Here is a 21,439-nt window from a genome sequence, read left to right as displayed (position 1 = left end):
CCAAGTAATTCATGCAAATTAAAAGATGCATGTTCACCTCTTCCATCAAGCAAGCAGTCATACAAATAGAGCACCTTCCTGTGGGACCACCGATCTGAACCAATATGATGACGGTATTTCCTTTTCTTGGGGGTGGGGGGAGTGGTATTTTCCTGTTTTTAGGTAGTGAGAGTACATTGCCTTATACAAGGGCATATCACTAAAGTGGGCTCAACAACTAAGACTGCAGATGTTGCTATGGTAACCTTTACTTATTTTAGTATGAAGACTGATGCATCCTTAAGTATGGAATGTCCTAGTATACGATGTCGGGGTACATTTCTTTGTCATCCTCTGCACATCCCCAAAAGGGCTAAGGACTAAGACAAAAGGAGTTAGTGTGAGGAATAACTTTTCTTTGTTTTGCAATAACTGAACAGACGTACAAGTAATATTAAAAAGGTGCATCCTTTTTAGTGTATGTCCATGAGTTATGATAAGCATCAGCCCATCTTGCGCCACTTTAGATCCCATAGTGTATACCACAACCTTGTTGCCCTTCAATTGGTGAACATGTGTCTATCCACTGTAGGAGAAACATATATTGTCCTACAAAATATGCAGCCACAATTTCTTGGCTCCAAGTGTTTAATCTATGTGTTCATAGTTTTGTAGTCGGTTTCCTACACAGGCATCCATTATTGAACATAACATACAGATACCCTTCCAGTAGATCAAATGAAAGAAGGTTAGCACCCGTATCCTCAAATGTGATATCCTAGCTTCAATATTCTGCTTTGCTGAGTTTTCTGGACAGCAACAAGGTTTTTTTCATCATAACATGGTTATGTAACATTTTTAAAAAGTTCAGAAGACCTCTTTTTTGAGGGTGAGCTAACATGGCCTTTCTGTTACCACACTGATTCGGTCACTGGGTTGTGGCCCTTTGTGTTGTGAGGATGATGGGCAGCACGCTACCGCAGCGGGAGTTGGCTTTTATTGAGGCCAGATGATCTGCTCTTGTTGGTCCAATGTTCAGGATTGCTGTTGGAAGTTTCTGCTCGTGGGCCGCCACAATAAATCTGTACCCAGAGTACACCTGTAAAGAGAAGACACGAAAGGTGGGTTACTCAGCACTCCTGCCTTGGCTTGCAATTTAGGGAACCTCTGTGGTTCCATCTTGGATACCTGCAATGAGGATCCCACGACCAGCACAGCATCACATTCTTCTAGACGCTCATGCACGAAAAGAACTTTGTCCCGATTCACATTGTCACCAAAAAATGTGACATCCGGCTTCAGGGTGCCCCCGCATTCGGCGCAAGAAGGGACACGGAAGCTCTGCACCTGCTCATCTTCGAGAAAGACATCACCGTCGGGGGCAACACCACGAGCCTCTGCCGCCCAGGTTGGGTTCATGGACATGAAGCGGTCCTGCAGCTCTGACCTTGGGCTACAGGCCCCACAACCTAAGCAGAGAACCCTGCACAAGAGAAATGATGATACAATGAGACAACTGGCAGAGACAGAGGCAACATTCCCTAATCTGCATACCAAAATTCCACTTGTTCCCCAAAGGGGATATGACAAAGTCACAGGCACAGTCAGAAAACCAAATAAAGACAGATTTATTCTAGTTTTACAACCAAAGTAGGTTTAGTTTTCAAAGCACATTGAAAGTGCCTCCTGAGGGCTGTTTCAGACAGTCATTGCACTTCCTGCGATGCTGTCGGGCACTTCCTGCAACATGTTCTTGCAAGAGAGCGTAAAGGTACGTGCAGTTTCCAGGATTGAAGCACTACATGCTTTAAACCTCTGTGTAAAGTAAATGCAAAAGGAATCAGGACGATGTGCCATTTGTTCAGCCTGATATTTTTAATTCTTTTTAAATAAGTAAAGTTCATACTCTTACAACACCATGGGGTCTTGTTAGTCCAACTGAGGTTTTAAAAGACCTTTACGGCATATTAGGCATTGGGACATATAATGCAATAGAAAGTGGGCTTATACAGGACACCGCTGCCATTTTGGCGGCCGCGATGCGTGTGGCTTTGCCAAAAAAAAAGAGGTGTGGTTGGGGCATTAGTGGGGCAGAAGGGGAGGGTGATGACAAACCTCAGCAGTTGAATTAAGGCCATAAGCACCAGAATCCTGACTGCTGGTATCATTTATGTGGTTTGTGGCTGTGACACTTGGGTATGTGTTTTATCTGGAGAGGAAAACCAGGATCAACTGCAAGACAGCGCCCGCAGAACCAAGTTAGCCACTGACTTTGATAGAAGTTATGGTTACTGCTATCACCTCTTCAAAGTATTACGTATTAGTAGACAGGTTGCTGTTGTGTGTGATGGTGGTCTATGCGTGTAAGAGATGGAACTTGGGAGTTGTTAAGAGACCAGTTGTTGGAATTCAGTCTAGACTGAACCGTTGGGAGTTATATTTCATGTCACTCCTTGCAAGGCTGTGCCTCATGAGCCGCCAGTTTCATGTCAATCCTTGCGAGGCGGTGGCTCAGGAGCCGCCAGTGTCATATCACTCCTTGCGAGGCTGTGCCTCATGAGCCGCCAGTGTCAAGTCACTCCTTGCGAGGTGGTGGCTCAGGAACCGCGAGTGTCATGTCACTCCGTGCGAGGCAGTGGCTCAGGAGCCGCGAGTGTCATGTCACTCCTTGCGAGGTGGTGGGTCAGAAGCCGCCAGTGTCATGTCACTCCTTGCAAGGCTGTGCCTCATGAGCTGCCAGTCTCATGTCACTCCTTGCGAGGCTGTGCCTCATGAGCCGCAAGTGTCATGTCACTCCTTGCGAGGCTGTGCCTCAGGAGCCGTCAGTGCCCAGATGCCAAACCGCATTATAGAATGTGTCCTTGCTGGATGCATGGCCCAGACCAAAACATTCCCAAGGTGCTTTGAAAACATAACTGGGGCTCAGAAGAACTATATAGACTCCTTGGTGAGAACTAACTGGTAGGGATTTGGTTACTTAACAATGAAAAACACCACGGGGTTCCGTTTTTAATAAGGCTGCACCAACAGTCGCCGGAGTTATTGTGGCCAGACAGAACTAAACAGACTCTGCAAAGACAAATTGGTGGACACAGCTCTTTGCTGCTACAGGTCAGGACAAACGATGCATTAATGGCAGCAAGAAACCAAATAAAAGCGAGGTATCATAAACCGAGATAGAGAGAGAAGAGGTCGTACAATATTACAAAGTCACACGTTCAGAGGCAGACTAGACATGCATTCATTGCAAGGTAAGCATGCAGGAATAAATAGTAACTGGTAATTAATTAGGAATTTGCAGAAGTTGGTCCTCCAAGGAAACTCAGAACAAAGTTTGGTGCACATGAGAACCAAGCAAGCAGGATGGCAATAAAGTCTTGCCTCCCTTAATACCCCAGAGAGGTGGTATAGGGAAACCAGCTAGTGACAGAGTATACAGTCTGGGAAAGTCAGCATGCCACTCCCCCCCACCATGCCTCACATCGATAATTCCAGATTTGTGGTATAACTGCTTTGATACCAAGCCTGATTTCCGCACACAGAGTTTTCTTGTTGCCACATCTTTGTTGAATACTAGTGACTGCATTTAAGGTATCCGGGGGCCTCTGTGAACAAAGCCCTCTGCGGCTAATATTGGCACAGGATAAAACGGACTTGAAGATGATGGTTATTTGTGCAGAGCAGACGTGGCCTAGCAGCCGAGGATGGACTGCTGGTATCAGGGAGAATGTAAGATCCACTTGCATGCATTTCATATGGTTATGGCATGGCTCTGCCACCTGTGGCTCTACAGATCTTCTGAAATAGGACTACCATGATCCCTCATCAATAATTATGCTATGCAGTGCAAATGGGTGTTGCACTCCACAACATCTGGAGAGCCAAAGGTAGCAGAGGCCTGTTTTATGGCACAAATGAGTTAATACATTACAGAATTCAATTCCAATGGCATCAAAGTAACAGCCTAAGTAGGCTGAAAGCGCTAGGTCAAGCATTTCCATTGCCATGCCGGTCAGATAACTCAGTGGGTTGAGCACTCACTGCTGCGATCTGTGTGTAATCTGCAGGTTGCAGGTGCGAATCCCGGCAAGGCCAAATTCCTTCCAAGGTTGATAAATGAGTACCAACTTTGGTTGGGTGATATTGTATGTAAATATGTTCTATGTCAAGCACTTTGGCGAAAGCGCTATATAAATAAGCCATCGATATAGGGACACTAGTGAATAGAATCAACTAGATAAACTCCTTCACGCTGGTGAAGGGTGAGATGGCCCAGGTATTTATTTTTTCTCCTCCTGCTGCTTTTTCCACATGTTACTTTTTGCCCAGCCCGGCTTCCAGTCATAAGTCTGATTCTTGCCCCAACCTCCTCCTTTTACTTTGAAATTCCTGGACGAATGAGGCGTGGGAGGCATGGAGAAGAAATAGAGAAGGCTGCAGGAAGTGGGGGTAGTAGATGAGTTAAATGAAAGAGCGGTGCACCTTAGGAACTCTACCAACAGGCAACCTATGCCAGATGCCATGATTCAGTCAGTGCATACTTTATTTCGGTTAACAGCCATAAAAGTACAAACAGCACACCTAGGCAAAAACAAAAATTCAACATTATCTTAAAACAATCAATAAATATGTTTTCATAAGTATCATAGTAGAAAAGAATTATCCTTAGATGCCATCAAACATGGTTGGCCAAGGTTGCCAAGAATGTTTTCTCTTCTCCACCATGCCTTGACAAGGTAGCCTGAGACAGTGAAAATAAGATCATTGGCGTCTGCCAGCTTACATACTTCTTGGGCGATAATTTGGGAGTATACACCTTTATTCACCAGACTTTGTTTTACGATTTTTCTTGCCGATGTTGGCATACATGGGGGCACTGAAAAAGAAAATGTTGCACTGTTTCAGTTATCCAAGGGCAAAAAGGGCAACAATCAGTGGAGGCTCTATGTCACCCGGCATTAACTGAAGCAAGTGGTAAAGTGCCCAAACGCAGATTTATAAATCTTGAGGTGTTCCTCAAGACTCTGTACTTGGTCCTTTCCTCTTCTCTCTCTACACCTCCCTCATTGCCCCCGTTATCTCCTCCTTTGGCATCTCCCATCATTTCTATGCCAACGATACTCAACTTTTTCTCTCCTTCTCCTCCTTCACACCTGACCTCCACCTTAAACTCTCCTCTTGTCTCACAGCAATCAAGAACTGGATGTCCTCCTGGTTTCTCTCACTTAACAACAATAAAACCGAAGTCCTCTTCTTCCCCTCTAATACTCTTCCTCCTCCCTCTCCTCCCCCTTTCATCCACTTTCCTCCTTCCAATCTCCCTATCTCCACTCATGCTCGCAAACTAGGTGTTCTCTTTGACTCCTCTCTCACCTTCTCGCAACACATTTCACTCACCTCCCGCTCCTGCAGATACCACCTCTACAATATTCGCAAAATCCGTCCCTCCCTCACATTCCATGCTACTAAACTCCTAATCTCCTCTCTCATCTTTTCCCGTCTCTTCTATTGCTCCTCTCTATTCTTCGGTCTTCCCTCATCTCAGCTTACCCCTCTCAAATCCATTTACCACTCTGCTATTCGTACCCTCTGTCTCCTTACATCCCGTGACTCCGTCTCCGCTTCGCTCTCTCATCTTTGCTGGCTACCTTTCCAGCTACAACTTAAATTCCACTTTCTCTGCCTTGTTTTCAAAACCCTCCATGGTCTTGCACCTCCCTATCTCTCCTCCCTTCTCTCCTTCTACTCCCCCTCTCGCCCCCTTCGTTCTGCTGACCACTTCCTTCTGTTCCCCCTTCTCCCTGTGCTTCCTCCCGGTTCCGCTCCGTCCAACTTCTTGCTCCTCTGCATTGGAACTCTCTCCCCCTCTCAATCCGCTCTTCCACTTCCCTCACCTCATTTCACACTTCCCTTAAATCCCTCCTCCTCCACTCCCCACCTTGATGCACCCCTTGCCCTCTTTACTCCCGCCCTGTTCTTTTTCCCCTCTTTTAATCCCTCTCTCCCTTCTACCTTTACTTTCTTCCTCCCCTCCTATTACATTTATTCAATCCTTCCCCTGCCCCTCCCCAACACTCCTGTTTCCCACTCCACTCCCCCACCCCCTCTCAGTCAATTGCTCCTTGCACTGTTTTGCTGAATGATTCAAGTTGTAATTTGCTCATAAAGTTATTGTTATTACTCTGTATTTTGTTGTTCCAATGTACAGCGCCTTGGTGTAAAGCGCTCTATAAATAAATAAATAGATAGATAGATAGATAGATAGATAGATAGATAGAGCTCTCTAGTCAGGGCTTACAATGAGCCAAGGATACACTTCCAGAAGTTTGCCTCGTTTCACTTCCAGACGAAAGATACAGGCAATTTGCTTATGTATCGCCTAGTGGTATATTCTAGGTAGGAATCCAAAACCGTGCAGCTCCCATATTCACTTTGTGTTCCTATCGATAATATTTCCCTGCCGTTGGCCAGCACAGCCGAAATTGCTTATGCGGATCACTGTGTCCGCCATCAAGGTACACGAGGTACCTATCCAGTCAAAGATTGCCGCCCGCTCAGACCCGGAAACTTCCACAGCCTAGACAGGCACCCTCCAGCTTCTACCCATTTCCAATTAGCTGCCTCGTCCCTCTTCTACTGGATTGGTTGCCGGCAGGCACAGCCGGCCCACTCCTAACAAGGCCCTCGCCTGTTCTTGCCACTTCTGCCGTCTGCTAGACCCCCTGGCCCTCATGCACACCCTGTTAAGGTAAAACCAATGCCCTTTGAGGCTACCTTGCACCACTGAGCCCTCAGCTACCACCGCCACATCCACAAGCACACTCGAACTTTCTGCTGCCATTGACTATTGCCTCTGTGAGTATCTACACTCGTGTAATCTAGGATTGGTATGTGTACTATTTCACTCCTCAAATATAAATGCCATTACTTTCTCACTTTGTTGCCCCATGGCACCCTAGGCTAATGCATTTACTCTGATCCTAGATGCACGACACCGCTAGCCAATCGCGCTACTTTGACACTAGGCATTGCATAATTGTAACCTAGTGGAATCTAGGTAATGCCCCTTGTATTCTAGCCTACGGTTCCCACATCGATTCCTGTTATTGTAAACTATGTTAAGTACCTGGTTTAATTTGCCTCATTGCGACCAGTTGGTGCCCACTGCACGGCAGCATTATCATACTATGCATTCCACCTAATGTATCCTACTATATCAAGTTGCTGCATCCCTGCATTTTACCTACATTGTGTAATCTCGAATCTAGGTGTTACCCATTACACCTCACCCAACTGTGCATTTTAGCTATACTGTGTAATCTCGAATCTAGGTGTTATCCTTTACACCTTACCCAACTGTGCATTTTAGCTATACTGTGTAATCTCGAATCTAGGTGTTACCCATTACACTTCACCCAACTGTGCATTTTAGCTATATTGTGTAATCTCGAATCTAGGTGTTACCCATTACACTTTACCCAACTGTGCATTTTAGCTATATTGTGTAATTTCGAATCTAGGTGTTACCCTTTACACCTTACTCAACTGTGCATTTTAGCTATACTGTGTAATCTCGAATCTAGGTGTTACCCATTACACTTCACCCAACTGTGCATTTTAGCTATACTGTGTAATCTCGAATCTAGGTGTTACCCATTACACTTCACCCAACTGTGCATTTTAGCTATACTGTGTAATCTCGAATCTAGGTGTTACCCATTACACTTTACCCAACTGTGCATTTTAGCTATATTGTGTAATCTCGTATCTAGGTGTTACCCTTTACACCTTACTCAACTGTGCATTTTAGCTATACTGTGTAATCTCGAATCTAGGTGTTACCCATTACACTTCACCCAACTGTGCATTTTAGCTATATTGTGTAATCTCGAATCTAGGTGTTACCCATTACACTTCACCCAACTGTGCATTTTAGCTATATTGTGAAATCTCGAATCTAAGTGTTACCCATTACACTTCACCCAACTGTGCATTTTAGCTATATTGTGTAATCTCGAATCTAGGTGTTACCCATTACACTTCACCCAACTGTGCATTTTAGCTATATTGTGTAATCTCAAATCTAGGTGTTACCCATTACACTTCACCCAACTGTGCATTTTAGCTATATTGTGTAATCTAGAATCTAGGTGTTACCCATTACACTTCAGGCAACTGTGCATTTTAGCTATACTGTGTAATCTCGAATCTAGGTGTTACCCATTACACTTCACCCAACTGTGCATTTTAGCTATATTGTGTAATCTCGAATCTAGGTGTTACCCATTACACTTCACCCAACTGTGCATTTTAGCTATATTGTGTAATTTCGAATCTAGGTGTTACCCTTTACACCTTACCCAACTGTGCATTTTAGCTATACTGTGTAATCTCGAATTTAGGTGTTACCCATTACACTTCACCCAACTGTGCATTTTAGCTATATTGTGTAATCTCGAATTTAGGTGTTACATCTCGAATCTAGGTGTTACCCATTACACTTCACCCAACTGTGCATTTTAGCTATATTGTGTAATCTCGAGTCAAACTCAGGAGTTACCATATAGCACCTCAGCCAAATTGTGTTATTTGAACATCGGTGCTACCTCATTGAACCTTAGCCTAAGTTGTGCTAACTTGCGGGTATAATGCTCCTATGCCATACTAACATTGAGATTGAACCTTACCTTGCTGCTTGTTTGACTGTAGCTAGTGCCTCCTTGCCTATTGCTTCACCCTTTGCAACGCCTTTAATTGGTACGTATTTTCTGTTCTTTAGTCAGTAATACTCATTCTGCATGTCCCTAGCCTGTGCCACATATTGGCCACGTATTGGCCCTATCCATAGCACCCCTCCCAGAGCCAGGCCAACCTCCCATTTACCCAACACACCTGCAACTACCACTTAGCATGTGTCCCTTGATTACCAGCTTGTTTGCTTGCGTCCTGCTCCTCCTAAACAACATAGTACAGTTTAGGATGGCTCCGCATTCACCTATCACAAAGTACTCGATTATGCTCAACACTAAGTCATCCAGCAATTCACACCTAGATATAAATGACCCACAGCCACTGCTACCTACTAGCCTCTCTCGCTCTACCACTGATAGGAGCCTAGGACTCAGAGCCAGATTAGCTAAAATTGATGAGCCCCTTGCCCGCTCATTGCCTACCATACAGAAACCAAAAACTCTGCCGGTCCGACCCAGCTTATATACTAGAAAATCCAACTTACCCCAGAACTCCAACCCTACACCTCTACTTAGCCCTTCAAATCAGGGCACTCCTGAATTAATACAGGACCACTGCCAGACTACCACTACTAAAACCACAGCCAGCCCCCAAATCAAGGGAGCCCTGATCAACGCAAGATCGTTAGCAGCTCATGCAACTGAAATTGCCGATTTGATTCTCAAAGAAGACCTCGACTTCCTTGCCATTACCGAGACCTGGCTGCATCCAGCAGCAGGTCCTATGCTTATGCTTGCAGTCCCAGATAATTATTCCATTCTGCGACAAGATCGACCCAACTCCAGAGGAGGGGGTGTGGCTATTATCCACAAATGTAGTCTCACCATGAGATTAGCAACAACTACTAACGTCCTCTCCTGCAAAATACTCTCAGTTAAAGTCCCTCTCACCCATGTCCAAACCCTCAACATCCACCTGATATACCGCCCTCCAGGCCCAATAGGCACCTTTGACAAGGACATTAACACCATCTTATCTAGCAACCATAACGGTTCCACCCAGGTACTCACCTTAGGGGACTTTAATATGGGCTACAATGACCCACAAGACCAAATTGCCAGCACTATAGTCAATACCCTCTCCGAACTTGGTTTCGCACAAAGATGCATGGCACCCACACATGCTAAAGGCAGAATTCTTGATTGGGTGGCTGACCACAACTGTTTAGCGAACATCACCAACATCTCACCATTAGCCTGGACTGAGCACCACCTGGTATCGTTCATGCTCTCCACCATCCGACCCCCACCCCCGCCAACCATCAGGGCCCCACCCACACTCACGAGAAACAAGAAGTGCATCACAGTCGAGAGACTCATCCCAAATGTACTCCCCACACTCAACACACTGCCTGAAAATCCGGACCCAGAGACTCTGGTCGAAGAATATAATAAAATTATGGCCACATCACTGTACCTAATTGCCCCCCTCAAACTCAGATCCAGCAAACTCAAAACGCATCTAAACAAATGGTATACACCATTCCTCAAAAACTTAAGGCAGCAAAAAAGAAACTGCGAGGCCACCTGGAAAAAATTCCCCTCAGCAGCTAACAAACTTTCCAAACTAGCCGCCCTCTATAAAAAAGAAATCTACCTGGCTAAACGAACCTCCTTTGACTCCCGCATATCCCAAGCAAAATCAAACATGAAGGAACTATTCTCCATCCTTAAAGAAGTAGAAACCCCTATAGTACCACCAGATACCTGCACCAAAGATAAGAACTGGTGCACAGAAATCCAAAACGCCCTAGCTAACAAGATTGCGACCTTACAGAACAAAATCTCCCGCAAAAAAGCTTCCTTAAATGATCCTCTCCCCTCCAATCTACAGGAGAAGCCTACCCTAAGAGAAACCACTCGCTCCAATTTCTCCAAAGTCACCACACTTGAAGTGGAAAAAATCATCCTGTCACTGAAACCTTCCAATTGTCAGGGAGATCTATAACGGCACAGCTCATCAAAGACGCTCACCGCAACCTCTCCCCTTTCATCACAAAATTAATTAATGCTTCATTTTCCACTGGCTCTATCCCCACCAATCTAAAACAATCCTTGTTACTCCCACTACTAAAAAAACCAACACTCGACCCAGCCACGCCCACAAATTATAGACCCATAACGACCGTACCATTCCTTCTAAAAACCCTGGACACGGTCGCCTACGTACAAATTAAGTACTTGGAAGAACATCACCTTCTAGGAGCTAGACAATCAGGCTTCCATCCTCAACATGGGACGGAAACTGCGCTCATCGACCTGAAAGCACAGATTGACAAGCTCAGAGACAATGGCCAAGCCGCCCTACTCCTCCTCCTTGACCTCTCCGCTGCCTTCGACTTGGTCGATCACTCTGTCCTATGCACACACCTCCATACATCAGCCCACTTCTCTGTTGAGGCCATCACCTGGATTAGCTCATGCCTTAATGGTAGAACTATGAGGGTCTTCTCACCCACAGCGGCAGCAGACCCCATACCTATCACCTGTGGCATGCCACATGGCTCTTGCATGTCCCCCACATTGTACAATATATTTACTAAGCCCCTTTTCGATGATCTGGATCATCTCAGTATCACCTATACTAACTATGCAGATGATACCCAGATCCTCCTTCCGCTTTCTGGAGATCATGGAAAGGATTTGGCCTTGGTAAATAGAGTGTACATCATCATCAAGGCATGGATGGCCACACATGGACTATGCCTGAATGATGATAAAACTGAACTCATCATCCTAGGCACTTCCACCAGATTAAAGAAACTAGGCCCTGCCTACTGTTCTTGCATGATTGATGGCAACAACATCATAGTGGGACAAGAGGTCAAAACATTAGGCTTTTACCTGGACTCCAACTTCTCCTTCAACAGACAGGTGAGTTCCCTAGCATCCTCCACGGCATACACGTGTAAAGTGATCCGTGCAGCCAAACCATTCCTGTCCGACACTAGATGCCTTATCCTCGCTAGAGCCCTCATACTATCCCGCCTAGACTATTGTAACGCCCTCCATCTGGGATCCTCTAAAGCCACCAGCAGAAAACTACAAACTCTCCAGAAGAGAGCATATCACAGGTTATAGACAAAAGAACAACTGGCTGTCCATCACAGACAAAATTCTCATAAAAACGGCATCTCTTACGCATAAAGCCCTTAATAACGAAGCCCCGATCTATTTGATCGACAGATTCCATAGACAGTCGTCCCTTAGACCCATAAGAACAGCCTACAAAGATTGCCTTTCTGTCCCTAACTACAAACGTTCTACTATAGGTGGTAAGAGCTTCCCTGTGAAAGCAGCTAAACTGTGGAACTCCTTGCCGCCAACCCTTAGAACTGACCTACCCTACCAAATCTTCCGATCCAAGGTAGTTTCATGGCTGAAAACGTAGGCCCCATACACACTTAGGTGCCCAAACTGTCCCACTCGTGCCACTTGCACACATTGTAACCACGTGTGCCCACTTATATATATGTATATATTCCTGCGTATTTCCATTGTGTTTATGTATATATTATGTTTATGTGTTTATATGTTTATGTTTATATTATGGTTGATGTAACTAAGCTTCGCAAATTCATGTAAAGGCTGCGCCTTGATACCTTAGGGTATGTTCGCGCATTACAAATAAATGAACAAACCAAACACCTTGCCTTGCCTGTTATTTTCCGTGATACTGTCTGGGTTAGCCCATAAATGTTCCAGATTTAGCGCACCCTATAAAGCTTTGAGGTGCTTAAAACACAGGATAATTAGAACATTCTGGCAAGTTAAGATATCCCTGAGGGTGATTGTATATTTAAGGTGGGTAACACCGGCCCAGATACGTATCCAAAAGTGCAGTGGTTTCAGAGCCGCCTGGTCAAGTATGGGAATAAGGCCAGGCTCCAGACTTAAAGGCACGCTCGGTGTGTTTTTGGGGGGCCATAATAAACATTTTATAAAGTTATTCTCTGTAGTCGCCTCTGGGGTCCGTGGCATTCTTTTCCGCGTAACGCATAGCAGCTCGAGGGCGGAGACCATCCTGGCTTGAGAAACCTCATTCTCTTTACCTTATGGGTGAGTGTAACTGTGGTGTGCCCCCATGGGAAACTCTTAGCGATGCACTGCTTTGAGAAACGGTGCAGCACAACAGAGAGGGAGGCCTTCTAAATTCTAAAATCTTTGTAGTTTGCTAAAACCAGTCATTCATCTAACCAAGGTTGCTACTTACTTTATAGTACTTTACTATTAACCATTTATTTTACTACTTCTATTTTTGTTACAAGATGGTATTGCCTCGGCTTGCCTTGGTGCTTTCGTACTGTTGTGCTTTGCCCTGTTGGTTGGGTTCCCTCGCACCCATATCTTTTAGGGGTACACCATAGTTTGTACGTTTCTCTTCCTTAGTGCACCCACGCACTGGCATCCACATCATGTTTATAAAGCCTAGGCCCAAGAGAGCCTTGCCTGCTACTGGGGAAAAGGGAAGAGTTCTGACCAAGCAAGGCCCTACGAAGCCTGGTGGTAAGAAGACACAATCAACAATCAAATGGACACTACGCAGTAAAAAGGAAACCTCCCTATTGCCTCTGGAGCATCTTGATGGACCTACGGTGGCCACGGTTGTTGCTGATGCCAATTGTAGCATCGCAGGCACTGGTATGGCATCCCCGAATGAACCATCATCCAAAGGGGGGTGGGCCAGTTGTAGCCCACCAAACAAACTAGCAAGTGATGCGCGAAGACATACTGGTGTGTCCATACCCTGCCACCCCTGCACCATACGTCCCAGCGGAAGGTCCAGCGGAAAGGGACCGAACCACTGGCCTAGGGTCTGCTGATTCTATTCCTCCTATTACACAATCCGGTAGGTCGCTTCTTGAGGTCTTGGAACGCTCAATTGATCGCCCTTTTTGAGGAAAACTGCCTCTATCTGGTATCACAAAATGCAGTTTACATAGAGAACGACCCCTTCATAGCCCTAGATGTTACTGCTAAGAAAGGGCCACATGTTGCAACTCATGTCATGGATGTTGGGGAAGGTTACAATATAAATACAGATGGAACCGCCCCATGGAAGGCCCAATTTTGAGCCCAATTTACCCCGCCATGCCAATATTCCCTGGCATTATGATGGAGGACACTGACCAAACCCATGGTGATGGTAATTTTAACTTAAGAGTCCAATCTAACATGTCAGTATCGTCAGGGTGTTAGGATGACTCTGCTAATAACCATATCACAAGCTGGTCATTTAGAGGGCACTGACAGTAATTGCGACTGGGATAATACGGATGTATGTCCTCGACCATCGCCACCAAGATCAACGCAAAGTAATAATAACCTCACAGCTGAGGCGAAGGCCGAGGCGGGTATGATATCATACTTAATCAAACACCGGAACCAAGTGAGTGCATCAATTGCGGAGTTAATCTATGAGATGCACATGATGCAGGACATAAGGCATAGGGATTAGGTTTGTCTTATCCAAGTCAATAGGCAGAGACTCCCCATCCAAAAAGCCTGCAGTAACATCTTATGATGCAGCCACACAGACACAGTGTATTGATGACGATGGATCTACGTACAGAGCATGAAACATCACACAACATGAAGTCCAAAGAAACTGCTGTAACTAGCTCTTGGGATATTGGCCATAAACCTCCCCAAACTGCCACCAGGGCACAATACCATTGCGTGGAGATAGTCGTGCAGAGGCCAAATCAAATAACTCCTTATCCCTTAGCAGGCAGCAGAAGCTGGGTAGTGGCCTTCAGACTGCAGGCATGACATCTCAATTGGTGATGCCGAGATCAACAGTCATCGATGATAACACAGGCTTAAAGTCATGCCTGGACCCATTAAAGGGCTGGAGGGAACAACATTTTATTTTTTGTTTTAAAGGCCTAACATGCGGAAACAAAAACTTGTAAAAAAGAACTTTAAAGGTCCTCGCAGAAGTTTTGGAAATTAAGGATATGGCATGATTTGTTATCTGCTACTATGGTGTTGAAAGTTTGCGCTTATATATCCAGATAGTGCTTGCCTTAACAACTGGTGAGACTGGAAATGGCACATTTCTGAGAAGGGATTAAGGGGTTCTCACCTGGCTGTTGCTTGTGGGGACCTTTCTCTACACCTAGCTCTCAGTACCTGTGCGTGGTGCCATGAAGTTCCGTCAGACGCTGGGTGCCTGCCTTCGAATGTAAGGAATCCACGTTCTGCGTCACCAACCAGTGTAGCCGTTTCTGCCTCTCCCAGTTACTCAGTGCTAAGTGGGCCTCATTGGGTTGGTGGGAAGAAAACTGAGGCCATCCCACAAAGTTTCGAGCCCAGTAGCGCTGCCTTGCACTGGCACTACGCACAAATTCAGTGTGCTGAATAGGCCGTCTGGCAGTCCTGGCATAAAGGCCCACCCCTTCTGAGCGGTAATCAGGGATCCCAGATTCTGTGGAGATTCCAGCTCCAGTCATGACAAACAGCTTCCGAGAATTAGCGATGAACTCCTGCAACTGCTCAAACATTGGAGAGTGCAGTGGTGCGTTTGCGGGAACAAAGGCCATATTCACGTCCTTTACTGCGGCTACCACACCAGAGCTTGATCGGTGAGGTGGAATCTTCCATGGTTTGCAGCTGGCCAGTGCTTTCCAACCAAGGTCTGGTAACATCTGGAACATAAACAGGATTGCAGTCATGAGTCAGAGTAACCAAATCTTGACCACATTAATAAAAATAGAAGAGATTAAAAATGTACAAAAAGATGCAGGAATCCCCTTTCCCCATAACTGGGGAAATATGCCATGCAGGTCTTCCACCACCTCCCCAAATGATGTAATACTTTGACGGCCACCAAGAGATATTAAGTGGTGCTGGCTGGACAGAAGGAAGCCAGTACCAAGAGGCAGTTTACAAAGGTTTAAAATAAGCCAAATTGAGTCTGATACTCAGTAAAATATTAATAGAATATGAGGCACTAACCTCGAAGTGCAGTAAAATGGGATCACAGAACAAAAGAGGCTCAGAGCCACAACAATAGCCACAAAGGACCAGGTACTGAACATCAGCTGCTAGAGCACTTTCAGATGATATAAGTGTTAGAGGGTACTAGCATGCAGAGAAACCAAATGAGATCATTGGGTCACTTTTGAATCTTGTGAGTAACAGTAGGGAGATGAAGGACCAATAACCCAGCACTACATTTCTGAGGAGTTGGCAGACCGCAATGATGAACTGCGAGGGGCAAGTGCCCAGAAAATCCAATGATAGAGAGGCCACATTTTAAGCGAGGCCAGGTAATTGTCAACCTGGAGATGACCGACAGACAGAGACAGACTTTTTGGGGTCCAGCAGATGGGAAAAAATGGCAGTACAAGTATTCACATCCACTTTTTCTAATCTTCTGGATTTTCTTATATTTTTAAGCCAGAGTTAGGGAATGCGAAGGACTTACCACATCCGCCTGCTGTTTCTGCTCCGCCTAACAACTGCGGCTGCATTACCACCAGCATGTACTTTCATGCGGGTGATAAGGCAATGGGCCTCATTATGAGTTTGCCGGTGGCGGGTTACCGCCGCCTAGAGCAACAAAGAGGTGTCCACAGTCTTGTGGAACACTCCCGTCCTCTGCACACCAATTTCTATTGTGATCCAATCAACAATTAAGACATTCCAGGTAGTTAGTTGTGATTATAAATTCTTATCTTTGAAGAAATAATAATTTTACTCAATGACTTGTGTCTTGACAATCTCGAGTATTTATATAGTTTTAAAAAAACGAATATATACAATGTATAGTACACAATTATGTTTCAAACATTAATACATTGAACAGGGCAATAATCAAGATTCTTAGATCAGCTATTCTTGATACATTTGCTCTACGAGTTTCGGGGAATATTTTTCCTTCCTCTGGAGCAAATCTTCATATCTTTTCGTGCCTCAAGTGCATTCAGATGTACAAAACTTAAAGAGAAGAAATGTACCTATTTAGTAGGATAGTTCATATTGGAACACTATCAACATATGCAATATTGTTCAATGTATATCACAATATTCTTCAATAATCACCTGGAGTCAGTCTCACTATCACAGTCAGTGCTGTGTTCATAAGTACTGGAACCTGAGTTTATCTTCCATAAGTCCAGCTTCACCTTATATATATATATATATGTGTATATATATTACACAGCCACGGTAGTGGCTGTGTAGTTATGGTTAAGTTGCTGTTTCCACAGGAAGAGCGCTTTTTGGGTGGCCTATAACTCCGCTTCCCCTGGACGAATCCTCACCAAACTTTGGAAAAAAGTTGTATGGGGAACTCTGAATTTTCTTGCAAAGTTTGGTGGTGTTTGGTGCAGGGGGGGAAAGTTATGGGGGGGTTTCCAAACATTTTTTTCCCCATCGACTGAATGGAAGAAAAAGTTTGCGCATGCCTACAGGTGAAACCGTTGGACGTATTTTCACCAAATTTGTGGAAGGGGCAGGGCGGTCACACTTCCCTGTTCGCTCAGCGGACAAGCTACCGATTGGCCAGGGGGTGGCGTCATGACCGCGGGCACACGACGTCTGACCCGATTGGCTGCAGAGAGCCGTAATGTGCGTCAAATTGTGTGGATGCGCCTGACATCTTGGATCCCAGGACAAAGTGGTCGTCAGCAGAGCCGAAATGTTGTTTCCGAAACTATTTTACTGTCCTACAGTGCGTGGGGAGATTTATAGCGTGAGAGATGGGTTTACATAATGCACTTGTTTGGCCGACAGTTGTTAATGATCTATTCTCCATGAGAATTGCTGTTTAGAAACCTACTTTGATCTCCTACAGTGCTTGGGGAGGGTCAGATAGTTAGAAATAGGTGAAATACTATACTTGTATTGTCAATAGTCATTTATGATGTAATCTCTATGCCACCTTGTTTGGGATGTTTGTACATGGAGAAAATGAGGGATCTATGAGGGTAATGTTTCAGTCCATGCAGTGGCCAGGTACCTTTAAAGTGATGTAAGAACACGCGTGGTGTTAGCAACCACTACAATTGGTAGTACATTTCCAATTTAGTGTGGATGTGCTATTGATAACAACGCTGTCATGGGTGTGACATGCTGCGGTGGTTGTGGCCAGGGGCTAGAGTCTTGGATGAATTGCTGCAGTCGAAAATATAATGCGGGTAAAGCGGCCATGTTGAAAAGATTGACGTCGACGGCCACAAGGGAGCGCAGAGATGAGGCAGTCTCTGTGAGAAGCTCCTCTCCCCAGGGCCATATTGAGGGTCGACCCCGCCCCCCCCCAAGAAGCCCCCGCTGGAGGATGCGTATTTCCTGAGGGCCGTGTAAACCCTAGGCGCACCCCCGGTCCAACTCCCGGGCCGGTGGGTGCTGTGAAGCAGAAGATAGGGCTCCTGAACACTGCAATGCAGAGTGCCACGTCTCTGAGCCGGTGACGTATCCCAGGAGACAAGAAGGCTGGCGCTGGATTGCAAGGAGGAGCACTGTGACCCCCACCCCCGGGGTGTGCATAATAACATTGCCAAGGCTGGTGACTTCTATGAGAAAGCAACATGGGCTGGGGGGCAGCTGTCGCGAACAGAGGGGGATGCAGAGGCCAGACGGAGGGGCAAGCCTGGAGGGAGAGAAGGCCCACAGGCTCCAGGGGGGAGGTACAGGGGCGTGTGCCCGTCCCCCCTTGACCCAAGTGAAGCAGGACATTCTCAGTGCCCCGGGTGAAGTGTCAACAGGAGCACAGCTGGGAGAAGGGGCTGCATCTGGGGTCGCTGCACCTAAGGGCCCCCAACTGGAAGGAGGTCCGACCAAACGGACAGGAAAGGAGGTGGGGTGTGGGCCCCCGGGGCCCAGTACGGGGGTGGGTGCTTGCCCTGCCACACCAGATACTGACCCGGCACGAGCAAGCTCGAGGAGTTCATTTGGGAGACATAGGCAGGAGATACCCCCTGGTCTGGGGTGGTGGCTCAGGGGGGCCTATAGGGGTGACTCCCAACTTAGTCAAAAGGACGTTTACCTGCCCGCCATATGGGCCTCGCCCCTCTAACTTACCCAAAACAGTAACGCAGGTGTCTGAGCTGCACATCAAGGCCCCGGACCGGCAAGCCCACTGACCGTCCATGGGGCGGCCCCATCAGCCCATGGGGGTCATAGTGACACCCAACATAGGTCAATCGCCCTGCGCTTTGGACAGCACAGGCGAGGAGAGAGGCTGAGGTACATGGACGCAAGGGCGAGACTGGCCCCCTTCGAATACAACCCCCGCATCCAGGAGGAAAGAACACCTAATGGAGGTAATAAATCAACCATGGGAGTAGACACCGCAGCCACTAAGAAGGACGTAGCGGCCGTCCTGGAGGAGATTAGGAGCATGAGGGCGGACATTGGAGGGAGAGTCGATAAAATCACACACAGAATTGATAAGATGGAGGAAATACTGGAGGAGGTGGAACATACAGTCCTCACTGGATGTTAAGACGGATTTCTGAACTCTGTCCTGGCGGCCCAGAAGTTCAGAAGGCCAACCTAATTACTTGGAACAGGGTAACCTCTGGACAAGCCAGACCAATCAGGGTAGCGATCGCGGCGGTCAAGACTAGGTCTCAAGAGGGGTGAGTGTGACTGAAAGCCCGCAATGAGCACACAAAGCAAGGACACTTACAAATTACTCCAAACAGGTGTTATATTAAATATATATACACATTTATTCCAAGGCCTTTGCAACAATGACCGTAGCGAGAAATCACAATAAAACTCTAGTAAACCAACACATACCAAACCAATACAATATATATACAAATACAAATGAGTCTAAAGCGTTAGATGCACGAAATGTGTAGTCCACCTAGAAGGGGAGGAAAACAGGCAGTGCAAAATAATGATTAGACCCAGTCCGCCTTCAGAGGCACCTAACTAAAAGGAAGTCCAAGCCCTACGAAGAGTGGAGCCTTGTGCTCAAAAGTACTTGCACACGCTGGTGCCAACGGGCAAAAAGGGGAGTCTCTTCGAGGCAATCAGGCAGTTCAGTTTGGTGCACAAATGAAGACGAACAGAGTTCTGCGACTCAAGCGCAGCCTCCACTGTGGGCAGAAGTAGAGCGCGAGTACGGAAAGGCGTGCTGTTTGACACAGCGGGGAAAGGCTATGGGCTCCTGCAGGAGGGCGACCAATTCCTAGCTATGCTACTCACCGGTCCCCGATGCAAGCAGACCCAGGCTTCTCCGCATCAGTTTCAGTGCTGGCAGGTTCAGGGGAGCAGGGGACGTCTCGTCGTCATGTAGATTCAGCAGCAGCAGAGTTGAGTTAAAAATGTCCCAAACGAAGTGAACCCGCACAGTTTGTTACCACAGCAGGGCAACGGAGCGGCCATGTGTATCTCAGCCAAATGTACACTACTCACTTCAGACCTGGGAATGCCAAGTGTACGAATCGTGTGAGAGTGACAAGGACTCGAAATACAACACAACCTGGCGGCGGTTACAGAGCAAGACTCCTGGGTAGGCTGGTCAGTCTGCTGGATGGCCCAGAGACACTTCCGAAGGCTTACGTGCAGGAGATGGTGAAGATGCCGAGAATAGCTGTCCCCGCTATTCCAAGGGTCGAAGAACCAGTACAGGCCTTCTGGTTCGATCAGAGGTAGAAAGGGTTTCGCAAGGCGACAGCAGTGCAGAGGAGCAGTCCTTCAGCGGGTCACCAAGCGGGTTTCAAGCGCTTTGAAACACATGTGTATAGGCGCTATATAAATAAACAATCATATATCATATATCACCAGCGATTCCTCGGTTCAGCCTCGTGGCTGCAGGATACTTGGCTCCTGTATTCCTTCGTTCATGAGAACTCAGGAGATCGACCTGGTAGTGGCGTTTCCAGCCCCCTCTTATCCACGGTTCCCTTCGCACCAAAACGGAGGGGACCCAATGGGAGATCCGCTCATCAAACACTCACACCATACGTGGACCTATCACGGACCACGGTGGTCCCAGGCATTCACACCACCCTAGACTCTCTGGCACCCAGGATGTGTATTGGGACCAGACATCCCAGCCCACATCCTGGAGTCACACACAAGGCCTGTAGAAGCCCACGAAAGCATCCATGTTTCGCGGGAAAGTACATGCCCAAATAAGGAAGGCCCCGGGTCGGCTCGACCTGGGGAAGGTGAAGGGGGCAAGACGGTCAGCGGACAGGACAAAGGAGCCTCGTGGTCTGGCCATTTTGGGCTAAGCGCGAGAAACGCGCTTAAAACGCCAAAAGGAGCTCAAAAACACAAGAAACGATCGCTGCCACCATTCCCGTCTGTGATTCACTTGCACCGATCAGTTACAATCCAAACAGAGTATCTAGGGCCCGTAGAAGGCTAGAGACCCAAGAGAGCAGTAACTTAGCTTACAGTGCCCTCTTGTGTCATGTTGCACGAAAGCTGCAACATGATAAAGAAACTACAGAAAACAACGTTTCCCGGTACTGATTGTCTTAAGGGCATGTCAGTTTCCCCATAAGAATGGAGCGAAAGCCCAAAGGAGTGCGGCAGAAGGCTGCACTTCTCTGGCAAAGTCTAGATCATGGTAAAAACAACAGCAAAAAGTTTTGGGGTTGCCACATGGAAGGAAAATTACCCACAATTAAGAAATCTTTCCTAACACTCGCCCCTCCCAGACTATGGACAGGGGGAACTAATCCACCCCTGGATGAGTCTCTTGTTCAGGTCGGTTAAACATTCTGGACAACCCATCA

General features: G+C 46.6%; 1 protein-coding gene across 1 annotated transcript in view; it reads right to left on the bottom strand.

Annotated features, from left to right (window-relative positions):
• Nucleotides 1-428: 428 nt before the first annotated feature.
• The window catches only part of SIRT4 (sirtuin 4), a 59,307-nt gene continuing 38,296 nt past the window's right edge, over nucleotides 429-21,439 (bottom strand). The window contains exons 2-4 of the mRNA XM_069619745.1: nucleotides 14,865-15,379; nucleotides 1,168-1,462; nucleotides 429-1,078 (exon numbers count right to left, since the gene is read on the bottom strand). Coding sequence (XP_069475846.1) covers nucleotides 908-1,078; nucleotides 1,168-1,462; nucleotides 14,865-15,379 — 981 coding nt within the window. The 3' untranslated portion in view covers nucleotides 429-907. The remainder of the gene's footprint in view (nucleotides 1,079-1,167; nucleotides 1,463-14,864; nucleotides 15,380-21,439) is intronic.

The sequence above is a fragment of the Ambystoma mexicanum genome, chromosome 10 (genome assembly GCF_040938575.1).
Source record: "Ambystoma mexicanum isolate Mex_15411 chromosome 10, UKY_AmexF1_1, whole genome shotgun sequence".
Taxonomy (NCBI): Eukaryota; Metazoa; Chordata; class Amphibia; order Caudata; family Ambystomatidae; genus Ambystoma; species Ambystoma mexicanum.
This window is presented reverse-complemented; position numbering and strand designations above follow the sequence as displayed.